The sequence below is a fragment of the Apodemus sylvaticus genome, chromosome 9, assembly GCF_947179515.1.
Source record: "Apodemus sylvaticus chromosome 9, mApoSyl1.1, whole genome shotgun sequence".
Taxonomy (NCBI): domain Eukaryota; kingdom Metazoa; phylum Chordata; class Mammalia; order Rodentia; family Muridae; genus Apodemus; species Apodemus sylvaticus.
Window position 1 is genome coordinate 53,294,992 of NC_067480.1, and position 24,940 is coordinate 53,319,931.

Sequence of the window (24,940 nt, forward strand, 5' to 3'; positions counted from 1 at the left end):
GCTGCTCTTTCAGGACTAGAGCTCAGATCCCAGCACACAAATCGGGCAGCTCACCATCACCTGTAAATCCAGCTCCAGGAGAGTCCAATACCCTCTGAGGGCACCTACAGAAACATGCATATGAGCAAACAATATTTTTTTAAACAATCATTACAAACAAATGAGCAATGAAAATCTTTTAAAAATAAATGAAAATTAGAATTGTCTCTCTGCCCTAACACACAAAAAATAATTTCAAATACTAAGCTACACATATCCTCTCATCTCCTACTACCTTATACATTTAATATGTATTCAATTGTGATACTTATATAGAGATTAATATGTATTCAATTGTGTGTGATACTTATAGAGAACAGAATTTGAGCAAAAACAAAAAGTTTGCTCTATTAAGTTTGTACCTCAAAAAGTAAAGCAGGGACTGGGGAGATAGCCTGGTGGTTAAAGTGCTTATTGTGCAAGCAAGAGAATGGAATTGGCATCCTGAGAGAAAGCCATATAAATGCCAAGTGGGCATGGCCACCCACCTGTAATTCCACCCTCAGAAGGTGAAGACAGAATTCCTAGAGCAAACTGGCTAGCAAGACTGCCCATAGCCATGTAGAGAGCTCTGGCTGTCACAAACAAACCTTGCATCACAGAATAAGGTACAAGCGTGAACAAGAATAATTCCTAACAGCACTCACACAATAATAGAAAGTGTGCAGTTAAAATAAACACAATTCGGGCTGGAGAGATGGCTCAGTGGTTAAGAGCACTGATTGCTCTTCCAAAGATCCTGAGTTCAAATCCCAGCAACCACATGGTGGCTCACAACCATCCATAATGAGATCTGACTCCCTCTTTCTGGAGTGTCTGAAGACAGCTACAGTGTACTTACATATAATAAATAAATAAATCTAAAAAAATAAATAAATAAACACAATTCATCCCAAAGAAGTCATTCTACATTTAAAAAAAAAAAACAAAAACAAAAACAAAAAAAAACCTCCCAACTTACTCAAATGTGTTTAACTTGGGATGAAAAGATAGCTGAGGTGGAAAACATGCCTTCCATACAGGCACAAGAACCTAAGTTTGATCCCAGAAACCCATGTAAAAATGCTGAACTCGGTGGTACAGGTTACAATCCAAGCACTGTGGAAGTGGAGGAAGAGACAAGATCATTAACAGGCATAATTAGTGAGCTGCAGGCCAAGCTGGATGGCATTTCTGAGCAAAAACAAGAAATGTCCTTTGTCCTCCACACATGCACAACTATACACGTGAATCAACACAAACATGTACAAACACATGTATGAAAGTGTATAATTTTACACACAGTATATCATATCTTATTGATCTTTTTTAAAAAAAGTTCAGCTTATAATAGTGTGTGCCTTTAATCTCAGCACCCAGGAAGCAAAGGAAATGGGATCTCTGAATTTAAGGCCAGCCTTATCTACAGAGTGAGTTCCAGGATACACAGGGACAAAGAAACCCTGTCTCAAAATTAATTAATTAAAGTTCATAAAATGCCTTTGTGAATGCTTTAACTGTATCTGCAATGTCTCCCAAAGGTACATGCATGACTAAATATGCACACACAGAGAAATAAATGTTATTTTAAAACTTAAAGCGAGCTGGATAGTGGTGACACTACCACTTGGGAAGCAGAGACAGATGGATTTCTGAGTTCAAGACCAGCCTGGTCTACAAAGTGAGTTCCAGGACAGTCAGGGCTATACAGAGAAACCCTGTCTCAAAAACAAAACAAAACAAAACAAAACACAAACAAAAACCCAACCTTAAAGAGCTAACAAGATGGTTCAGTGGGTAAAGGTATCTGCTACAACACTTGATAACCTGTGTTTGTTCCTCAGGACCCACATGGTGGAAAGGAACGACTACTTCAAGTTGTCCTCTAACCTTCACACATATTGCTGAGGCAATATGAACTCTCATGTACAAGTACATGCGTGTGCATGCACACAAATACATTTAACATTTTTAAATCCTCTAAAATTTAAAAATTATTTGAACCATACTTTAGCTTGTATATTTATACTATGATGTAATAGGCGGGTCCCAAACAACAACCAAGTCTAATTAGTCTTAAGAAGTACAGCCTGGCTGGGCAGTGGTGGTGCATGTCTGTAATCCCAGCACTCTGGGAGGCAGAGGCAGGCGGATTTCTGAGTTCCAGGCAAGCCTGGCCTACAGAGTGAGTTCCAGGACAGCCAGGGCTACACAGAGAAACCCTGTCTTGGAAAAAAACAAAAACAAAAAAAACCAAAAAACAAATTCAAAAAAACCAAACCAAAACAAAACAAAAAAGGCAGTACAACCTGCCCTGGAAGCTTAAGGGCAGTCAAAGCTGAGGCCTGAAGAACTGACCTGAATGAGCTGGTTGGGGAGGGGAGGGGTTCTAGCAAAGAGCATGCAAAGGGCTAGAGGCAGAGAAGAGCACCAAAGAAATAAAATGTGAGCAATATAATCATGCACAGTGAGGAAAATGTACTTTTCCATAATTTCCTTCATTTCATCAGTGGTAAAACCCTATGTACTCTTAAATTTAAGTATCATTTCAAAGAAATGTTTACCAACTCTCTAAACAGGCATCTCTTCTGTGTACATACTTAAGCACTTCTACAACATACTCAACTCATCTTGGCCTTTTAAATCCTTGAAAAAGATCTCTTTTGTCACTTTTGCATATTATTTTGTGTTACTTTACCATTTTATTTTATGTGATCATGTCACAAAAAGGAAAAGTGTACAGTTCCCACTTTCTGTACAAAATGCTAACTATGCAGTCATCCACATCTGAGCCCCCTGGTATAGAACAGGTACACACCTGTACTTCCAGCACTTGGGAAGCAGAGGCAGGAGAATCAGGAGTGCAAGCTTAGCCTTAGCTGCACAGCAAGCTAGAGGCAGCCATAGTCACATGCACTCATTTATGTAACATCTATGGCATAAGTTATAAAGACTATAAATGAGTTAAAAACATTTACTATCACATCCTTTTCAGTTAGCTTTGCTTTTTGACTTTTTAACAGTTTTCTTATTACTTTAGTAATTTGCCATATTGCATGGTGGCAGGGAAACAAAATTTTTAGAGCAGGAATTTATACTTAATATAATTTTCTATTTACATTAAAATACCTTATTATTTTCACTGTAGAATCTTCATAGAAACCACAACTATACATCTTCACAGTTTACACAAATAAGTATGTTTTTATTTTAGGCAGAACAAAATTTCACTTAAATATAAGATTTGACCTTGTGGTCATATCGTGGTTTGAATATGCTAGGCCCATAGGAGTGGTACTGTTAGGAATTGTGTCATTGTGGGCCTGGGCTTTGGAGGTCTCTTCCTATGCTCTACGCATGTAGAAGAGAGCTTATTCCTAGCTGCCTGAGGGTGCCAGACTCTCTTGATTGCCTTCAAATCAAGATGCCAAACTCTCAGCTCCTTCTCCGGCTTGTCTGCTTGTGTGCTGCCATACTTCCCGCTATAATGATAATGGACTAAACCTCTGAAACTGCAAGCCAGCCCCAATTAAATGTTTTCCTTTATAAGAGTTGCCTTGGTCATGGTGTTTCTTCACAGCAATGGAAACCTTAACTAAGACAAGCCACCTAAAAGTTGCACTAAAAAACATATCCCATGCTCTGCTCAGGGAATGGTGCCACCCACAATGGACTAAGCCTTCCTAGGTCAATTAACAACCAAAGCCACAGACATGCTGACAGTCCAATATGATCTAGGCAATCCTTCAATTCAGACTCCATTCTCAGATGATTCTAGGCTGTGTCAAGTTGATAATAATACAATTGCCTAAGCCGGGAGGTGGTGGCACATGCCTGTAATCCCAGCACTTGGGAGGCAGAGGCAGGCGGATTTCTGAGTTCGAGGCCAGCCTGGTCTACAGAGTGAGTTCCAGGAGAGCCAGGGCTATACAGAGAAACCCTGTCTCGAAAAAACAAAACAAAACAAAAATAATACAACTGCCTTTTACTATTTGCAATTCATCTACCAATAAAATTGTACAGTCTCAACTAAGCAAAGGGAAATATCTTTTTACCTTTTTGTTTAATTTAAGGCAGACTCATGTCAAGCTAGCCTTGACTGAACCTAGTTATGTTGTCTATACTGACCTTGCTGTACTGGAATTAAAAGCATGTATTACAATGCCCAGCTAAAAATGTGATTTTTGTAGGGCTCAGGAGAGAGCTCAGTTGCAAAATGCTTGTCTTGCAACAAGGATCTGCCTATGTAAAACTGCTGGATGTGGGTGGCACTTGTAATCCTAGCAGCAGGAAAGGGGAGAAACATATATCCCAGAGGTTAAACTGGCCACCAAACCTACCAGATAAATTCTAGGACAGAGAACAATGCATCCCCTGCCTTGCCCTGCCCTGCCCTGCCCTGCCCTGCCCAGCCAGTCTCTCTCTCTGGCGCGCGCGCGCGCGCGCACGCGCACACACACACACACACACGCACACACACACACACACACACACACACACACACACACACACACACACACACGGTGGTAATAGACACCTGAGGCTGTCCTCTAACTTCCACACACATCTACTTACCCATGCACCCACTCACACATGTACAAATCACTATCCACATTTACATATCCCCTTCTTTATCTTCAGGTGACATATTCTAAGAGCCTACCTACCCATAGATTTTGGAAATTACAGAGTACATGCTTAGCCCTAGACAAACTGTATTTTTATTTTCATTTTACATTTTGTTGTAGGAAATTTCCAGACAGGATGGAATTCAGGCTGTGTCATGGTTACTGCTCTCTACTCTCACTCAAGTCTTTAGGGAAAAGAGACAGCTTTTAAAACACCACAGTTGCCGTGTAGCACACTGAGATAGAAGCTATAATTGATAAAAAAAAAAAAAAAAAAAAGGAACTCTCTTCTCTATGAAAGAACAAAAGGCAAAATGTCAAAGGGAGAGAACTTCTTCACCAAGCCCTCTTTGAAGCTTTAAAAAATAAGGAATCAAATTTCAAAGTGCAAGCACTGTAGTAGAGCTAATGTCTTTGCCTGCCCCATGTATACACTTCCCAAAGCGCTTTCCATGGTCTGGTAATAAGCTCTTGCCCCTGAACTGGGTGAGTACATGATCAGGCTTAATTACTTAATTAATAACGCTTCATATTTCTAGATATACAATTTGATTCTGGGATCACAATCTACCACATTCCTTCCCTGAAAGTGTTCTGGCTAGAACTGGTTAAAAAGACACTGTGTGCCTCATGGACCTCACAGATGCAAAAACTAGTCTACAACTGTCTGCAACCATCTCTGGAGGGAAGAGTTTCTGGGTTAAAAACTTGAGAAAAGAGGGGTTTTCTTTTGTTTCCCAAACAACAAAATTGGATCAAACAGCACCTTTTGTTTAACAGGCACGTAATAACTTCTCAAATTTAGAGAGTAGTTCAGAAGGAAGCCAACAGAAACACACATGAATGAATCATTCAGTAAAAGTGTCCTGGAAAGCATTTTATCCTTGTCATCAGATCCACCCATTCTTCGATACTCAGAGATGCTTCAATCCTACTACCATTCTACTGAGTTTAAACGCTGGACTGGCATTTACAACCATAGATCTGGAAAACCACCACATTAGCCAACAACCAACGACAAAAAGAGTCAAATAAGTCATGAGGCAATTTGCTTTACTACTTAGTGCTCTGGCTTTTTGGCCCAATAAAGCACTCACTGTTAGAGATTTTATGAGGGAATCCACGCAAAGCACTTGTGATCCCTTCACTTGAGAGACACAAAGATCATAAGGTCAAGGACAGCCTGAGCTACAGAACTAGACACCAACACACACCCTGCCCAATCCAGAACAAGTAAAAAAAAAAAAAAAAAGCAACGTTCATCTAGTTTTTTTTTTTTCTTTCTGAAGCATGGTTTAAGGAAATACTTTCACAATGACATGCCTAAAAATTCCATCTAAAATAATATAAAGAACATTTTTTCTTAGTTATGTTCCATCGTTGCCAAATACCTCTAAAAATAATTTTTTTAAATAATTCAAGTTTGATTCAGTTAGCGGAATAGCTTCCAGAAAAAACAAACTATAGAATTTAAGAGGAAAACATCTTCTAATTCCACAAACACACACATTAGTAGGGAACTTTATCCTTTCGCTTATTTTCAACTTTAGTATTTAATGTATTTGCTGAGAATAAAACAGGACAATCCGATTTGTACACATGTGGTCCGACAACCAAGACACTCCCATATCAATTACATGATTGATACAGAAAAGCATGTACTTTTTTTTTTAAGACTAAAGGGCGCCCCACACCCCTGTGCTAGAACCAGCACTGCTTTGTTTTTTGAGATATGATTGTTCTCTGTGGCTCTGACTGTCCTGGAGCTCACTCTATAGACCAGGCTGGCCTCGAATTCATGGAGATCCGCCTGTCTCTGCCACCTGAGTGCTGGGATTAAAGGTGTGCTTTATTTACTTTTTTTAAAACTTTAGTTACTTTCTTTCTCCTTCCTTCCTTTCTTTCTTCCTTCCTTCTTTCTTTCCTTCCTAAGGCAGAGTTTCTCTGCATAGCCCTGGATGGCCCAGAACTTACTCAGGTTGGTCTTGAACTCAGAAATCTGCCTGGGCCTGCCTCCCAGGTGCTGGGATCAAAGGCAGTCAACCAGTACTTTATTTTTTAAAGCTGATCTGAAATTTCCATCTCAGCATCAGAATTTATTTACCAAACACAAACGTGGACTAAAAAGGTTGGAAAAATAATTGTATCTAATAGTCCCTATAATTTCCAACAAAGTCTAGCATCTTTTCCAGATCATTCTGCCCTTTGATTTATCACTATACTTCAACCAGAAACAAAATCAAAAGGGAATTCTATACACTATAAAGCCCTATTTTTTTGTGTGCCTTAAAACTATCAGCTTAATATGATACCTATTTATAATGGTATGATTGATGAATTTTATCATATAATACTCTAAGATTATTTTTAAATGGTCCTCAAAATAAGATATAAATTGAGCTGGGCATGTTGTTATATTCCTCTAATTCCAGCACTTGGGAAGCAGTGGTAGGCAGATCTCTATGATTTAGTTCATAGATTTGGTCTACATAGCAAGTTCTAAGGTAGCCAAAGCTATATAAGGCTTAAAAAAAAAAAAATCAAAGTATCTGTGCATGTATACTACCTGTGTACACACACACACACACCACAGAGCACATGAGGAGGTCAGAAGACAACTCGAAGGCATTAGCTCTCTCTTTCCACCATGTGGGTCCTAGAGGTTGATCTCAGATCAACAGACACAGCAGCAACTACCTTTACTCAGTGAGCCATCTCTCCAGTCCTGTGAAAATACTAAATTCTTACTGCTCAGTTCTCTGGTCCCAGGCATTTTCATTTATGAAGTGAGAGCCTAATTTAGAAGCATACATCCAATTATATTATCCTTTTCCTCTTTCTTGGCTGATACAGAAAATAAAACTTTCCGAATCTACTATCCTATATATCACTTTCAAAACAACTTTTTTATGTTGTTACTTTTATGTATGTGTATACAAATTTATGTGTGTGCAGGTTTGCAGGTTCCTGAGAGGGCCAGAAGAGGGCACTGAATCATTGAATCCATTGGAGCTGGAATTACAAGTGGTTGTAAGCTGTCTATTACGGGTGCACTGGGGTCATCTAGGAAGAGCCAGAAGTGACCCACTAGGGTACCTCTCCAGCCACTCAAAAGTGTTTTGTAAAATAAATCCTCATGAAGGAAGAGAATTATCATTAATCAAGCAATGAGCCAATAAATCAATCTCAATCAATCTCTCTCTCTCTCTCTCTCTCTCTCTCTCTCTCTCTCTCTCTCTCTCTCTCTCTCTCTCTCTCTCTGGGTGTGTGTGTGTGTGTATGTGTGTGTGTGTCCCCTCCCCCCTCTTTTTTTTTTTGACAAAGGGTTTCTCTGTGTAGCCCTAGATATCCTGGAACTCATTCTGTAGGCTGGCCTCTTGAATTCAGAGATCCTGCTGCCTCTGCCTCCTGAGTGCTGGATTAAAGAACAACAAAACATCTTTTAAAATGACATTTCTTACATGCTTTTATCCTAGATGAAGTTTACATGTAGTTTACCTCTGTGAATACACTAACTAGATTTAGGTAACTGGAGAAAGTACACTGACTAGATTTAGGTCAACTTGACACAAACTAGAATCATTTGGGAAAAGGAACTCTCAATTGAGAAAATGCCTCCATAAAATTTGCCTGTAGGCAGGCTTGTATCCCATTTTAGTGATGCTGAAGTTCAGCCCAATGTGAGTGTGGCCACTCTGGGCAGGTGGTCCTGGGATGTTTCACAAAGCAGACTGACCAAGCAATAATGAGAAAACCAGTAACAACCCTCCCTCCCACCCCTTCTGCTTCAGTTCCTGCCTCCAGGTGCCTGCCATGACTTCCTTCAACAAGGGACTGTGATGGTAAGTGTAAACAAAATAAACCCAAGAATTTTTGGTCACAACCACTACCAATAAGCCTTTACTACAAGCCCTGAAGCTCCAAAACTGCTAGCCAAAGGGTATTAAACCATCATACCACAGAGATATGCACACATCCTTGTTTTCTGCTACAATATTCAAGATTATTTAAGAAATGATCATCACCAGATGAATCATAAAGATGTATTATTTATGTATAGTGGAATTTCATCCAGTTGTAAGGAAGAATGAAATTAGGACATTCAGAAAATAGATTGAACTGCAGAAAAAGATGTTAAACAAAATAAGCCAGATTCATACCTATGTGTGTACACCCCAGAGGCAATGGGCAAAGAGACCTTGTTGGAGGTGGTGTACTTCTATCAGTCAGGGGCAGAGCAGATGGCAGTCCTCTGTTACCCTAGCTTAATACCTGGCTTAGTAGCCAAAGTTGTTTTATGCCCAAGACACATAAAAATCAGGTAGTGCAGCCAAGGAGGAGGAAAACAGAGACTTGCCTTCTGCTATGCCATGTGGTGCTGACTAGGAAAACTGCTTATAGACCTGCCCTTTACCCCATGGCATATGCAGGCCATAGACACACAGAGCCACCTACCACCATGAAGGACAGATAGGGAAAAGGAAGACAAGAGACCTAGAGACCACCATGCCATCCACAGACCTGCCCCCTAGCACAGAGACATAGACACCCACCTGCCACCATGCCATGCAATTTGACTAAGGTTGTCACCCAGAGCCTGCCAGCTGTGGGAGCAACCACAATGTATAGGCATGTGGTGGACAGAATGGAAGAGAAGTGGAGCAGTGTGAACATTATGAAGAAAGATGGAGCTGGAGACTCAAGGGTAGAAAATAGCAGCCTGTTGTGAATGGCTGACCCTGTCACTTGGAGGCTATGGTGAGGTCCCAGTCCAAGCTGCTGCTGAGGGCCATGTCTGGGTCAGTGGCTACAGTCACTGTCAATGTTCATGGCTCAAGATACTACTGGAAAACATAGGGAATTTTTTGGTTGGGACAGCCGACAGGGACCATGTTCAGGACATTCAGGGCCCATGCAGAAATGGAGCTGCCCTTCAATGGTTGCGGGGCTCTGGAGAGCTGGCAACACCTCTCACCTATACAGCACTAGGGAAAACAGGCCCTGAGCCTTGCCCAGGCAGTAGAGTGGAGATGACTGTGGTGGCAAAGATGTGAGTGGGCCAGCCCTAGGACATGTGAGCAGGACAGCTGAATCCAGCAGCTGGGAAGGCTGCCCACAGGATCATAAGCATGGTAGAACTAGCCCTGCCCCTCACCATCTACAGCACTCAGGAAAGCAGGCCCAGCATCTGAGCCTGGACAGTACAACAGAGCTAACCCTCATGGTGAGGGTGCAAGTGTGTTGTCCCTGAGGGCAAGAGAGTGGCCCCACCACTCTCTGCCTGGAGGTAGCTTGGATGATGCCCTGCTCTCCCTACCCCTCATCCCAGTGGAGAGAACACAGGCAAGCCTGAAAACCAACCCTGTCACTACTATGCTGTGAGGTGGCTTATGGATGGGGGATATGCCCTCCACCCCCAACCTCCTTCAACACTGCAGGCAATTAGGAGAGGTGACTCGGTGACTCCAAGGTCGTGAGAGAGGGTCAGCTGGCCCCACCCCTCACCAGTTGCAGCACTTGGGAAAAGTGAACCCTGAGTTTTTAACTTGGCAACAGAGTGGAGCTAGTTCTAAGAGTGTGGGTAGGGGTGAGCCAACCCCAGGGGCAGGAGAGCAGGAGAGCTGACCCTGCCTCCTGCAATGGCAGCATTGGGTGGCCTAACCAAAGCAGTGCTGGAGAGCTCACCCTAGTGGTGAAGATAAGGGAGAACTGGCATGAGGACCAGTACAGCTTCCACCCAGAACCAGATCCCAGGCTCTGAGTTAACCCACACCAAAATCTATATCATCTGCAAATAATTGGGAAGCATTAAAGGGTCAGTCCTGCTGATTCAAAACTGCAGGATCGCCATGACACAGGGCAACAACAGGATAAGGATAAGTAGGAGTCTGGTAAGGATCCAATATTGATGGTGTAACAAAAGTCAGAAATCTCAGGCCAGACCAAAGGCTCACTGCAACGAAGATGTGCGAACAGAAGGATATACTATGGGACACTCTGTAACATACTACAGCTTCCACGATGAGACTTTTTTCTACGGTGTGTGTGTGTGTGTGTGTGTGTGTGTGTATGTGTGTTTTGTTTTGGGGGAGGCTGCAAGAGTAAAAGGTGGATACAAGGGGTCCAGGAGATGAGAGAGACTGGGGTGCATGATATGAAACTCACAAAGCATCAATAAAAAATGTTTTACAATGTGTGTAAACATATATATACAGGACATGAAAGTATAAAGGAGACTGAGAAAAGAGAAAGAGCTCTAAAGAGTAAGGTGCAAGGAATAAGAGAGGATAAAAGCTGGGCATGGCAGTTTATACCTGTGATCCCAGCACTAAAAGCAGACTACCTAGTAAGTTCGAAGCTAGCCTAGTCTACCTGAGACCTTCTTAACCCAAATGGAGAGTGGCTATGGATATAGCTTAGTTGGTGGAGTGCTTGCCTGGCACACATAAACACAGCGATAACAGCACACAGCTACAATCCCAGCACTTAGGAGGCAGAAAAGGTTGAGTCCCTGTGGTGGTTTGAATAGGTTTGACCCCCCTACAGATTCATGTATTTGAATGCTTGGCCATAGGGAGTGTCATTATTGTGGGTTGTGGCCTTAATGGAGGAGGTGTGGCTTTGTTAGAGGAAGTGTGTCCCAGTGAAGGAGGGACCTTGAGGTCTTAAATGCTCAAGCTACACCCAGTATGAAATATACCCAATCTCTTCCTTGCTGCCTGTGGATCAAGATGTAGAACTCTTGGCTCCTTCTCCAGCACCCTGACTGGCTGGATGCTGCCATGCTTCCCACCATGAAGATAATAGACCAAACCTCTGAAGCTGTAAACCAACCCCACATTTTGCTTTATAAGAGTTGTCTTGGGGGCTGGAGAGATGGCTCAGAGGTTGAGAGCACTAACTGTTCTTCCAGAGGTCTCATTCAATTCCCAGCAACCACAAGGTGGTTCATGACCATCTGTAATGGGATCTGATGCCCTCTTCTGACATGCAGGCATATATGCAGGCAGAACACTGTGTAAATAATAAACAAATAAATCTTTAAAAAAAAAAAGTTGCCTTGGTTATGGTTGTCTCTTCACAGCAATAAAACCCTAAGATTGACCCTGACTCAAAAAGGGGGATTGGGAGGTATTACTGGGAAATATGCAAATAGGCAAAAACTATCTGAAGTGGGGAATAAGCCAACAAGGAAGGAGAATAAGAACAAAATATAATGATATATATAGGAAAACATTACACTGAAACTCATTTCTCTGTACTTAAAAAAAAGGCTGAAAATGATGTCTTTGGTCTGTAATAAATTTATGTGGCAGTCTTGTCTATACAATCACACAATCACCCCAGAATTATAAAAACAATGGTCAAGTGAATTTCTATGAGATGATCTGAAAGTCAAACAGCAATAAATGCTTATATTTTTACTACTTACAAACTTTAACATATTCATGTAACTGCAAAGAGAGAAAGGAGGGTGGAAGAGAGAAATTAGAGAAAGGAAGACATTTTGATAAGTAAGTCAAACTGTACAATTACAGAGTTAGCTCTCTGAAGGCAAGGACTCCAAAAATACTTCATCTTATTTCTCCTCCCCCAAAAAATCATTATTTGAAGCTCACAAATAGAAACAGACCAATTAAAAATATACTTCTAATAAACTTCAGGAAGATTTATTAGCTCAATGAATGAACAGTACTTTATGTGAAATGTGAAAGAGTATTAGAAGGTTTGGAGTACTTACAAGAGTATTAGAAGGTTCTGTCGCTCAATAACAGAGTACTTACCCAGCACGCAAAAAGCTCTGAGTCTGATCCCATCAATGCATACAGCACGAGTGGTTGCTTGTAATTGCAGTATTCACCAAAATTAAGAGTATCCCAACAGACAATACAGGAAGAATTCTCAGGAAAGTTCCTGGATAATAACTATGACAGTCTAGAGATCCACAGGCCAGTTTAGAACATGAGAATGAAAGAGTGGTATGCTTTGGTCTGAATAAGAATGGACTCTATAGGCTCCTCTATTTGAATGTTTTTCCATCAGGGAGTGGTACTTTGAGAAGGATTAGAAGGTATAGCCTTGCAGGAGTAGGTACGGCTTTGTTAGAGGAAGAATGTCACTGAAGGTAGACTTAGAGGTTTCAAAAGTTCCATGCCAGGCCCAGTATTATCTGTCTGTCTCTCTCTGTCTCTCTGTGTCTGTCTCTGTCTGTCTCTCTGCCCCCCCCTCCCCCAGCCCTCCTGCTTACAGATCAGGATATAACTCTCCGCTACTTTTCTAGTACCATGCCTGACTGCTGCCATACTTCTGCCAAGATGATAATGGACTAAGGCTCTGAAACTCTAAACAAGGCCCCACAATTAAATGCTTTCTTTTATATGAGATGTCTTGGTCATGGTGTCTCTTTGCAGCAAGAGAACAGTGACTAAATCGGGTGGAAACCTGATATATTTTAAAATATTTGAAAGTTTTGATTTTCAAAGTTTTCAGATAAATTCATGTTAAATACACATAAAATGAAGACAACAAACAAAGCAATTTTTCACCTTAAGGAACATAAAAAGTTATCAAAGGAAGGAAATGTAACTATAACACACACTATAACACACCACAAGATTCTGATACAAATAGTACCTGCATAGTCAGAATTTAAGCATTAATACTAACTAGTGGTAAGCCTACATCTTCTGTAGGATTAAGTCATTATGATACATAAACTGAGGAAAAGATCCTCTAAAGATATCAATAAATAAGCACCAAAAGAAAGCCCCCAAAATAGGAAATGGGAGGCAGATTTGATCAAAACACATTTGCACAATATAAACATTAAACATTTAAAAAAAAAACTCCTAAAGGTTGAAAATTATCTTTTCTAGGGGCTGCAGGAATAAGAACAAATAGAAGTGCTATTTGATTACAAGTATAGTGCTATTTGTAATTTCAATTACTTGCAGGTACTCTGATTTAAAGGATTAAATTTTAGGTGTGGAATTAAGGTAAGTATGCCGCCTCGCAGTGGTAGCACACACCTTTGATCCCAGCACTCAGGAAGGAGAAGCAGGTGGATCTTGAGGCCAGTCCAGTCTGCAGAGTGAGTTCCAGGACAGCCAGGACTACAGAGAAATCCTGTCTCAAACAAACAAACAAACAAACAAATAAAAACAAAACAAAACAAAAAAGACAAACAGGCTATTTTTTTCTCCAAGTATTTTAAACTATTTTAAAGACAGAGAGGTGCTGCCTTTCTCAACTTCCTTCCCTTCTATTGCTTTATCTGTCATCTTGAACCACACCCATACCCATTTCCCCTTCTCAATAAATAAGATTCGTTAATGGTTTCTGAGACTTCCAGACTCTATGTACTATGTCCACTTTCTATGACCTGCACTATTTCCTGTGAATACATTTAATAAACCAAAAACCATGCTGAAATTTTCTTCATCCTGTAATAAATGGACCCTAGCACAATGCTTTGTTCAGCTTGTTTCCTTTCACTGACATCAGAACAATTTATAATGGCTAGTATTCACTGTTAACCTGACAGAATATCTAAAATCACGTAGGAGACAAGCTACTGCATGAGGCTTGTATCTACGAGGCAGTGTCTAGACTGGGTTAACTGGGGTGGGAAAACACCCTGTGAGCCACACCATTCCATGGGTTGGAGTCTTGAACTGAATACAAATAAAAAGCAAATAGCACCAGCACCTATCTGCTTTTCTTTCTTTAAAGTAGGCCCAATGTGACCATCCACCTCACAATTCCTGCCGCCGTTGTTTCTCCACGATAATTACTGTGTATCCTCAAACTGTGAGACAAAACAAATCCACCCATAAGTTGGATTTGTCAGGTATATTGTCTCAGCAGCAAACAACTAATATAGGAAGAATGACACAAAGACAGGGGTGATCCATGATAAACCTGACTCTGGTCCCCTTCCTAGTGAAGTCTTTCCCCAAAGTCAGCCTGGAAGACAGACAAAAGCTAATGCAATGTAGGTCAAGCACAACTCACAGCACTATGCACATCATACTGGCTTTGCAGACATTAAAGATTTAAGAGTGTGGGGATAGTGGAATCTTGCATTTAAGTCCCAGAGAATCACTGAGGACAGATAATGTGCAACAAGGCTGAAGACCCAGCAAGGAGATTATGACAATAAACCTAAGTCATAATGGTCTTGAGATTTAATAATGTGAAAATACTGGGACCACTGGATGTCCATCAAGAAAAGCAGCTTGGGGGGTTGGGGATTTAGCTCAGTGGTAGAGCGCTTGCCTAGCAAGCGCAAGGCCCTGGGTTCGGTCCTCAGCTCTGTTAAAAAAAAAAAAGAAAGAAAAAAGAAAAGCAGCTTGGGTACAATGGAACCAGCCCAAGAGACATTCTGTATGCTACAAATGGCAGAGCTAAAGAGACCAGACAGGGGAGTGGGAGAACTCTGCCCTGCTTCTGTGTTTTGTGACTTTTGTGTTTGATCTTGCTTTGGTTAATTTTTTCCTTACTACATCACCATTCCTCCATTTTGGAACAGGAATGATTGCCTTCTATCATCATATACTTAAGTATATAACTTACTTTTTGATGTTATAGGAGCTCAGTTAAGAGATTCCCAAGTGTCTGAAGCGGCTTTGCATTTAATACTTTTCAACAATTCTGGATAATCTTTTGGAAGAATATGGACACTCTGGAAGTCAAACTGAAATCATTTTACTTTATGAGATGGCCATGAACCTATGGGAACAAGAGGTGGAGGATTATGGCTTAAAATTGATATTTGGGTAGCAAGCTGAGGGGTAGACCTTTGACAGTACTGTCAGCTTGGCTCAGAATCAACCAGAAAATAAACCTCTGGGCATGTCTACAAGGAGTTTCTAGACCCCAGTTAACTGAGTTAGAGTGCCCCTATCTAAATATAAGGGCAACATGGTTCTACAGGTTGGGATCCTGAACTGAATAAAAATGGAAAAAAGGGGTTGCCTATCAGTCACTGTCTGTGTCTCTGTCTTTCTATCTTTGCATTTCCTGATACACACTCAATGTGACCAGCTCCCCATACTCCTGAGACCATAACCTTTCCCTACCACAATGGATCATATCCTTAAACTGTGAACCAAAAAAGGGGACACAAACCACCAGAAAAACAAAACAAACAAACAGACAAACAAAAACAAAAAACCCTTCCTTTCTTAAGATGCTGTGGCATTTTGATACAATGACAAAAATAACAATACTCTATTCCCTTACTCACTACCTTGATCTGATAGTCAAACAACTCTCAGCCATCATCAACTGACCTATATACTTATTCTGCCACCTCAGGCCAAATTGTTCGCTCCACAGCATCTAAAACATCTTTAACACTGCCTCCCTTACACACAAGCTTCCTTTTACTTTTCTCAATAGTAATCTTCTCAACCTACAGAGCTCTCAGAATTCCTCCTTGGCTGCTCTGTCTTTAAAGTGCTTGTTTTCAAGCTGGACATGATCATGCATACCTGCCATCTCCACACTCAGAAAGCTAAGGCTGAAGATCGAAGGGCAAGCCAGGCTACCTAGTGAGACCCTGTCACAAGAAACAAGACCAAAAGAGCTGGCATGCTTGCTTCCTCCCAGATGTCTATTCCTAGCATGTTCTCCATCATCTTATCCATTCCAGTGCTCAGCCCTTTCAGCTTTGTCCATCTGCAAACACCTAGCACAAAGTGTTTAATGGGTACATTCTGAAGGAAAATGAGCAAGTCCTAATTTCTTACCCCATTTCAAACTTCATCCATGAGATCTAAAAGTATTATTAGCCAAAATATTAGAAAATTATGGTGGGTGGTGGTGGCGCACACCTGTAATCCCAGCACTCTGGGAGGCAGAGGCAGGCAGATTTCTAAATTCCAGGCCAGCCTGGTCTACAAAGTGAGTTCCAGGACAGCCAGGGCTATACAGAGAAACCCTGTCTCGAAAAAACCAACAAACAAACAAACAAACAAAAATTACATAGCTTTCTTAAGGACACAAAATTTGTCTGGGAGTTGAGCTGAGCTTGTGACTCTACTCCAAATTTGTTTCCTCACTGTCAGCAATTAGTAGAACTAATCCAACTACCATCCTCAACTCCTTTCTCAATCCCAACCCACTGCATTACCACATCAAAAGGTTGATGAGTGCCAGTCCTACCACATCTCAACTCAGGTGTTCAATCCCTTTGCAAATCCTTACCTTCTAGATTCTTCTATCTCAATTCCTACTTCATTCATCCTAAACCTACAAAATATTCCATACCTTAGTCTAAGAACATAAATACAACAAAAGTAAATTAAACTTGCCTCAGGAAGATGGCAAGATGATCCAGAAATACCTAATACTGAAAAATACCTATATCCTGTAGTTAGTTTACAAGAAATTTTTTAGCTTGTTTTCTAGAGATGGGTCTAAGTAGCCTTGGAATGCTCTTTGTAGACCAGCCTGACCTGAACTCACAGAAATCTGCCTTCCTCTGCCTCATGATTGCAGGGAGTAAGGGTATCCACACCCAGATACAGGGACTGTATATCCTTGTGATGATCCTCTACAATTAAGTATTATGAAGTACTCTTTTTTGCAGGTAGTGAATTTGCCTAAGTTAAAGAGCTAGTCAGTGAATGTCAAAGGCAGAATGTGAACCATGGCAATCTGATCCCAGAACAAATGTTATTAACTAGGGAACATATTCTAATTCATTTTAATTCACATTGAGAGAGTTCACACTACACAGGGCAATTCTGAAGGGTGCCCTTCTACTCTTTTCCTACTCCAATACTCCCCTAGGTTGTGTATTTTAAATGACACACAAATGAACATAGCATGTACTGTCTGTCACTCCTGTAAGACAACTGACATGTTTGGTTCTTCCCTTTGCAACCAAAGTCAGACAGCACCTTCTCTGAAAGAAGAAGCACTGTTCACTGAATGGAACAGCACTCCTCTCTTGCCTGGCTAATTTGAATCTCTGGAGCACTCTATTGTTTTTTTGTTTTGTTTTGTTTTTGAAAACTGTTGTTTGTAAAAGGTTTTAGTTTGTTTGTTTTTACATATTTGTATTGCATAGTAACAAGAGTAGTTTAATCAAACATGCAGAACTCAACTTAAGAGAAAATTATTAGCCAAAACGTAGAACTAGTATGTTTCACAATGCTTCATCCTCAATTGTAAGAAATATATGAAAAGCCAGAAAGATTTCCTTGAAAGTGTGAAATCGGGAGAAATGGCTCAGTGGTTAAGAGTTGAAATCCCAGCCACTACAAGGTGACTCACAACCATTTGCAGTGAGATTTGATGCCCTAGTGTGTCTGAAGACAGCTACAGTGTACTTACATATAATGAATCTTTAAAAAAAAAAAGTGTGAAATCAGCAACTATCCTTCAAATGTTAGAGAAACACTGAATTTTCAGAGTTCTACTTCAGAAGATACTAAAAAACAGACATGAAAATATGGAGTTTTGGTGTCCGACTTTCTGAGTCTGCCTACTACTTCAAAGTAGTGTGTCTCTTAGGGCTAGAAGGATGGCCAGAAGTATTCCCAGCACCCAAGACCACGTGTAGCTCCAGCTCCAGGGGGATCCAACATCTTCTCCTGGCCTCCACAGACATACTACCTCATATGATTAGTGTGCACACACATATAATTTTAAATATATACTTTTTAAGGAAGTACATTTCTTGCTACTTTTCTTGACAATTTCCCACTCCAATTAATAGTCAAATTTACACAAAATATGCAATGAAAAAGAATACACATCTTGTTATCAACATATCAGCCACTCCAAAAAAATCACACATATACTAAATTGATGCTTTTTTTTTCCTACTAAGTTTTCAAACCATGTCTTTGAAGGCTTCTACAACTACTAAATATAGAGTATAGTAACAACACTAGGAGGGACTTTCAAAGCCTAAAATTTGACCTGGAAGAGGAATTTTTTAACAAGTACCCTGGGATGTTTTCAAGCACCAGGCAATTCTCTGTTCACCTAATGGAAATTTAATAATCTAATTCTGATTCTAACTACCCCGAGTTAGCAGCATCCTTTCCTATCACTAAAGCAAAAATACCTGACAGAACAACCTAAGGGAAGATTTGTTCTAGCTCCTAGTTTCAGAGATGTCAATCCATTATGTCAAGAAGGACTTGACAGAGCATACAATTTCCTATCATGGCAGCCAGCAAGTAGAGGAAACAATATGGGAAGGGTCAGGGTAAGATATAACACAGAAGACTCACTCAAGGCAACATTCTTCCTCCAGCTAGACCCCTCCTCCTAAAGTTTCAACCAACTTACAAACAATGGCACCACAGCTAACAGCTGGAGCTCTATCTTAACAGGACACATCACATTCAAATGACAAGGGCTTGACCTCAGGAGAAGAGACAAGGGTTTGACCTCAGGAGAGTGCTGGCTCTTCAGATGCTAATTCCAAGTCCAGGGCCACCTGCACTTCTGACCAAACAGCTACAGATCACAGGTTCCCATGAGCACTTCTAAGGTTTGGTAATATTCTAGAGTGGTTCACAGAACTCAGAAAAATAACTCATTTACACATATTACCAACTTATTATAAAGGACACAAGTAAGGAACAGCAGAGATTCATAGGACAAGCTATGCATAGCTTCTCAGCCTTTTGGCTAAGATCAAGTGAAGGACAAGCTATGCAGGAGGCAATAGCTACTAATAATGTACAGTTGACATTAAACCCAGGTCTGAACTGCTCAGGTCCATTTACACAAGGATTTTGGTTAGTTTATATCATGGATGCATAAAATATGTGTATCCTGTTTCACCATTGCCTGCAAGTGATAATAGTCTGTTTTATCACTATTATAAAACACACATAAACCGATTATAAAAAGTCAACATTTGTCAAACCCTACACATGCAAACACCAAACCTGGCTCTATTCTCAAAAGAAGTGTAAATAACAGTGAGGATGCAGTATTAAACCATAACTACACATTTAACTGCAGCATAACTGCACTGTTGTGATACAACAGAGGAGCCACCTTCTGTCACTGTGGCAGTGAGGTCAAGTTTCCAGAACACAATGACCAAAGTAAGCTCTTCACCTCTCTGATACACTACTGACGGCAGTAAAAAGTCACCTACATTCTCATGGATTTTTTTCACCATATATAAAATATGTAATAAACAAAGTATATGTCAAGTTGAATGTTTTTATTTCTAGTAAGCCTTCTAATAACTTCAGGTTATTTTTTAGTAATTACGTTTAGGAGGAATCAAGCGTTATGGAGATTTTCAGCAAATCAGTAGCTTTAACTCCTCAACTATACAAGAATCTATTGAATCAGATAGCTAAAAAAATAAAATAATTTTAAGTCCAGTAAGAGAGCTGCTTGCTGCCAAACCTGATGACCTGAGTTCAGTCCCTAGAATCAGCACAGTGAAAGCAAAGACCCTATTCCTGAAAACTTTTGATCTCTGAAGTAGTGCCATGGCGCACGTGTATGTATATACACACATGTATATACACAGATATATGCATGCACATGTACTTTTTTTAAATGAATCTTAAATGTATCATAGTACTTAGTTGAAATGATAGATAAATCAATTAGCCAAACATGATCATTTTATATTAATGCATAAGATAATATACATAATAAAGATAAATTATAAGTCAATTAAAAATAAAAGGTCAGGCAGTGGTGGCGCACATGCCTTTAATCCCAGCAAAGAGGCAGGTGGATTTCTGAGTTTGAAGCCAGCCTGGTCTACAAGTGAGCTCCAGGACAGCCAGGGCTACATAGGGAAACCCTGTCTCCAAAAACAAAAACAAAAACAAAAACAAAAAAATGAAGAGGGCTGGAGAGATGGCTCAGTGGTCAAAAGCACTGACTGCTCTTCCAGAGGTCCTGAGTTCAATTCCCAGCAACTACATGGTGGCTCACATCCATTTGTAATGGGATCCTATGCCCTCTTCTGGTGTGTCTGAAAATGGCTACAGTGTATTCGGCTACATAAAATAAATAATTCTTTTCTTTTTTTCTTTTCTTTTTTCTTTCTTTTTTTGTTTTGTTTTTTTTGTTTGTTTGTTTTGTTTTTTTTGAAACAGGGTTTCTCTGTGTAGCCCTAGCTGTCCTGGAACTCACTTTGTAGACCAGGCTGGACTCTAACTCAGAAATCTGCCTGCCTCTGCCACCCAAGTGCTGGGATTAAAAGTGTGCGCCATCACCACCACCACCACCACCACCACCGGCAAAATAAATAATTCTTTAAAAAATAAAATAAAATAAAATAAAATAAAAGGGGTCAAAGATGGCTCAGCAGGTAAAAATACCTGCCATCAAGCCTTACAATGTGAGTTTGATTCCTGGGACCCTCACAGTGGACAGAGAGCATCAGCTCTTAAGGGTTGTCCTAACCTCCAGGCATGAGCCTGGCATCCATGTGGATACACACACTCAAACAGACACACACACACACACAAACACACACACACACAGGCACAGGCACACACACACACACACACACACACACACATACATACACAGAATGAGGGAGGGAGAGAGGAGAATAGAAAATGTAATTAAAACTTTTTAAATAAAGCTAAAACTGGTGAGATGGCTCAGCAAGTAAAGGTTCTGTCACCACTCCTGATGACCTAAGTTCAGTCCTCTGGACCCAAAGACTAAAAAGGAGGACAGACTCCAGCAGACTGCCATCTTACCAGTGACCCTAGCATGTAAGTACCAACACACATGCATAAAACACACACAATGTAAAAATAAAGAATCCCATATAACCATGAACTCTATCACTAAGTTATGTTTTCACTTCTCCATACCACATGACTCACAAGTAACTGCACATGGGCATTAAGCCCATGACTACACAGAGCTTATGCTAGCTGCTCTGCTCTCGTGCTGTCTCTCCACTTCTCATCTAAGTAAGACAAGGACAGAAGAGAGAGCACAAAGTAAACTCCACAATTAACCCTGCTGCGGAGTTACTTTCTAAAAGCACATCTCGCCCAACAGACCCCTGGCAGGCACTGAAGTTAGACATTTAAACAGCTGCCATGGACGAGTGTGTGGTGACTTTATCAGAGTCAAGAGAAAGACATTTTGGATCATTCAGTAATTCAAAGCCCAGAGAAAGAATCAACCAGCTAGAGAGCTAAGATCTCTAACTTAGGGACTCTGTAATACTGAAGCCCTGGTGAAGGTGGGACTCTGTTCACCCATAAGACACCTAGAAGCTGGCAGCCTGAAGATGAGAACCCAGGCATTTGAGTCATGTGAGGGTTCCAGAACTACATCAAGAAGCACCTTTGTTTCTACAATAAAAACTTTTACATTTCATCAAGCCTACAAATTGGTAATCTTCTAATCAAAAAAGGGGCCCAGTAACTACAATGTCTCTTTCTAGATCTGGTCATATAAAATATGGAATGATTTAATCATATCAGTCTATGTGCTGAAAACACTTCCCCCACTTTGTATGGACCTAACTAAAGAGAAACAAGAATACATTCCAAAAAGCCATCAGACATATACACTTGAGTAGGACTGAGAGAACTAGTAACACGCAGTATCCCTCACACCTAGTGTAAGAGTAACTACTGTTTTTTTTTTTCTGGGGGGGTGGGGTGGAAAATATGAATGAGCACACAAGGAGCCTGATGTCCCGGAAATAAAGCCTCCTTCACATTTGACTGTTTACCTAATCAAGTTCTCCTCAGGGTGTGTTGAGAATCAACTTTTTGAAACATTCTGTTATCAGATTCAGGGGCCCTGTCTCCTTCTCTTCTACGGCCCAGATAGGCAGCTCACCTTCCATACACCAGATGCACTATCCTAGCTCCAGGAACTCAATAGCAAACCGCAGAAAGCTTGTTCAGCATGCATTTTTAGTAATTTTAGTGTGCAATGTATTTCTCAGACGTTCTCTTATACATTAGAGCTACTCCCTTGATCTAATTTGAAGACTTGTTCTTTGTGACATACAAGCAGAATCAAAGTTCACCTGTCACTTCTTGTTCTTAACCTATCTAAAGACCAATATGAAAGCTAAAATGAGGTAACGTATGGAAACCACTCGCCCATTATTGAAACAGGGGAGTCCTCTTAACATCTTTTAAAAGCATTTTGTAGCCTGGTAAAGTGGCATGCTTTTGATTCCTGCACTCACAAGGGAGAGGTAGTTGGTGAGGCTAACTATCCAATGAGTACCCACCTATCTACACAGTAAGTTACAGACCAGCTAAGGCTACAGGAGTGCCTGTTTCACAAAAACAAAACAAACAAACAAAAAACCCCAAAATAGTAGGCCTTTAATCCCAGCACTAGGGAGGCAGACGCAGGCAGATCAAGGCCAGCCTGGTCTACGCTGCAAGTTCTAGGCCAGCCAACCCTAGTGAGATTGTTTCAGGGAGGAAAAAAACAAAACAAAACAAAACAATACATCAAAGAGAAAACCAGTATCTCAGAAACAGACTCAGACCCTCAGGCTAGCTATCTACCATTTATGTATATGTGTAAATATATACATAGACCTATGCACACACCCCAAAGCAATCTTGCTTAACTTCTCCCTTCTTGCTATTCATTAAGTCTTACGAAATGCAAAAACTGCTCCCAGCTTCACAACTCTTCAATGATCCAAATCCGCCTTTGCTGATGCATTCAGTCCTCCAGATCTGAAACTGTTTTGTGGAACAGAAACACAGAGCAGCACACATGTGCTATTTGCAAGCCATTACCCGCGTCACTAAAACAAAAGTGACAGGACAAGCCCTAGCAGTAGCGACGCAAGGCCAAACCCCAGGGTTTATGATTTCCACAAATGGAACCCAGGCCCAAGGTTAGCGGCGGCACCTCCACGGTAGGGACCAGCACGGGCACGGCACGACGCAGGGGTGGCAGACCGCACGCCCCGCCCCGCCCCGCCCCACCGGAGCGCTGCAGTGCCCACTCCGCGGCACAGGACCCCTGCCCTCCACGTACCTGCTTTGCACACAGGGGCGCTGGGGCTCCTCTTCTCCGCCGAGGGCCGGCCCTGCTCCGGGGACCTCCTCCGGTGGCGGACGCGGGCGGAGGGTGGGGCCGCACTCACCTCGTTCGGCCACAGGTGGGTGGGCGACGAGCTGGGCGACGACACCGTGCCCAGCAGGGGCGGGGGCGGCTGCGGTCGCGGAGGACTGCTTCGGGCCCCAGGCGCCGTGCCGCGCGTGGGGCTGGTACCGCGCGTGGACGTCACGGACGCGCCCGTCTGCGTGGCCACCGTGGGGCTGGTGCGCGCCGCCGCACTGCCGCCGCCGCGCGTGGGGCTGGTGCTGCGTGAGGCGGTGCGCGGGCCGCCGCTGCCACCCGAGGGGCCTGAGGCGCCTCCGCTGCCTCCGTTGTTGCCGCCGCCGCCCCGCGTGGGGCTGCCATGTTGCTGCTGCTGCTTCAGCTGGAACGGCACCGTCGCCCTCATGGGCTGCAGGCGGCTCCCGGGGCCCCCGGCCGGGCCGACCGCGCCACCCGCGAGTGCGCCGGCGGGCGTGGGAGACCCATTGCGCCTCACCCTCTGGGACATGGCCCCCCGCCCCAAAGAAAGCTGCCGGGGGTGCTGGGCGGTGGGGACCGGCTGCTCGGAGCCCGATGGAAGGCCCGAGCCAGCGGGTGACGAAGCCTGACTTCGGGACCAGGGGGCGCGCGGGCAGCGACGGGCGGCAGCGACGAGGTGATGCAGCCACCGCCGCCGCGGCTCCTCATCAACAATAGTGTCTCCTCCGTTGTCCCCGCCCCCTGCCGCCCCTTATTGGTGTAGCGTCAGCGCGCTCGAGCCGCTCGGCCTCGCTGATTGGCTGCGTGCAGCTCGGCTCTCGGGGTTGCTTCTGCTCTTTAAAGAGAAAGAGGCCCGCCCCGGAGGGGTCGGGCGGCTGAGGAAACTGGCCAAGGCCGGAGGGGGAGTGCGCAGGGAGGCGGGGAGTGCGCGGGGGGGGGGGGAGGGGAGGAGGGCAGGAGGGGGGGGGGGAGGAACACTGTGTAGAGGGATGCTGAGGGTGGTTAGTGCGTGCGCGCGCGCGCGCGTGTGTGTGTGTGTGTGTGTGTGTGTGTGTGTACACGTGCATGTACGTGTAGGCGCGCGCCCGGCCACGCGCGTCCTGCTTCCCGCTGGAGGGAGAGCCCCTGGGACTCCTGGAATATGGCCAAAGGGACGGACTGTACGGGACCACGGTGTCCCGGAGATGGTCTGAACCGACTCTTTCCCTCTGAAACTCATTTCCTTACAGCTGTGGTGTCTGTAAGTTAACACGTAC

The 24,940-nt window shown here is 42.5% G+C and overlaps 1 protein-coding gene across 1 annotated transcript in view; it reads right to left on the reverse strand.

The window, feature by feature from the left end:
* The window catches only part of Fam117b (family with sequence similarity 117 member B), a 73,222-nt gene extending 48,923 nt beyond the window's left edge, over positions 1-24,299 (reverse strand). Inside the window, exon 1 of the mRNA XM_052192380.1 lies at positions 23,640-24,299. Coding sequence (XP_052048340.1) covers positions 23,640-24,213 — 574 coding nt within the window. The 5' untranslated portion in view covers positions 24,214-24,299. The remainder of the gene's footprint in view (positions 1-23,639) is intronic.
* Positions 24,300-24,940: the final 641 nt, after the last annotated feature.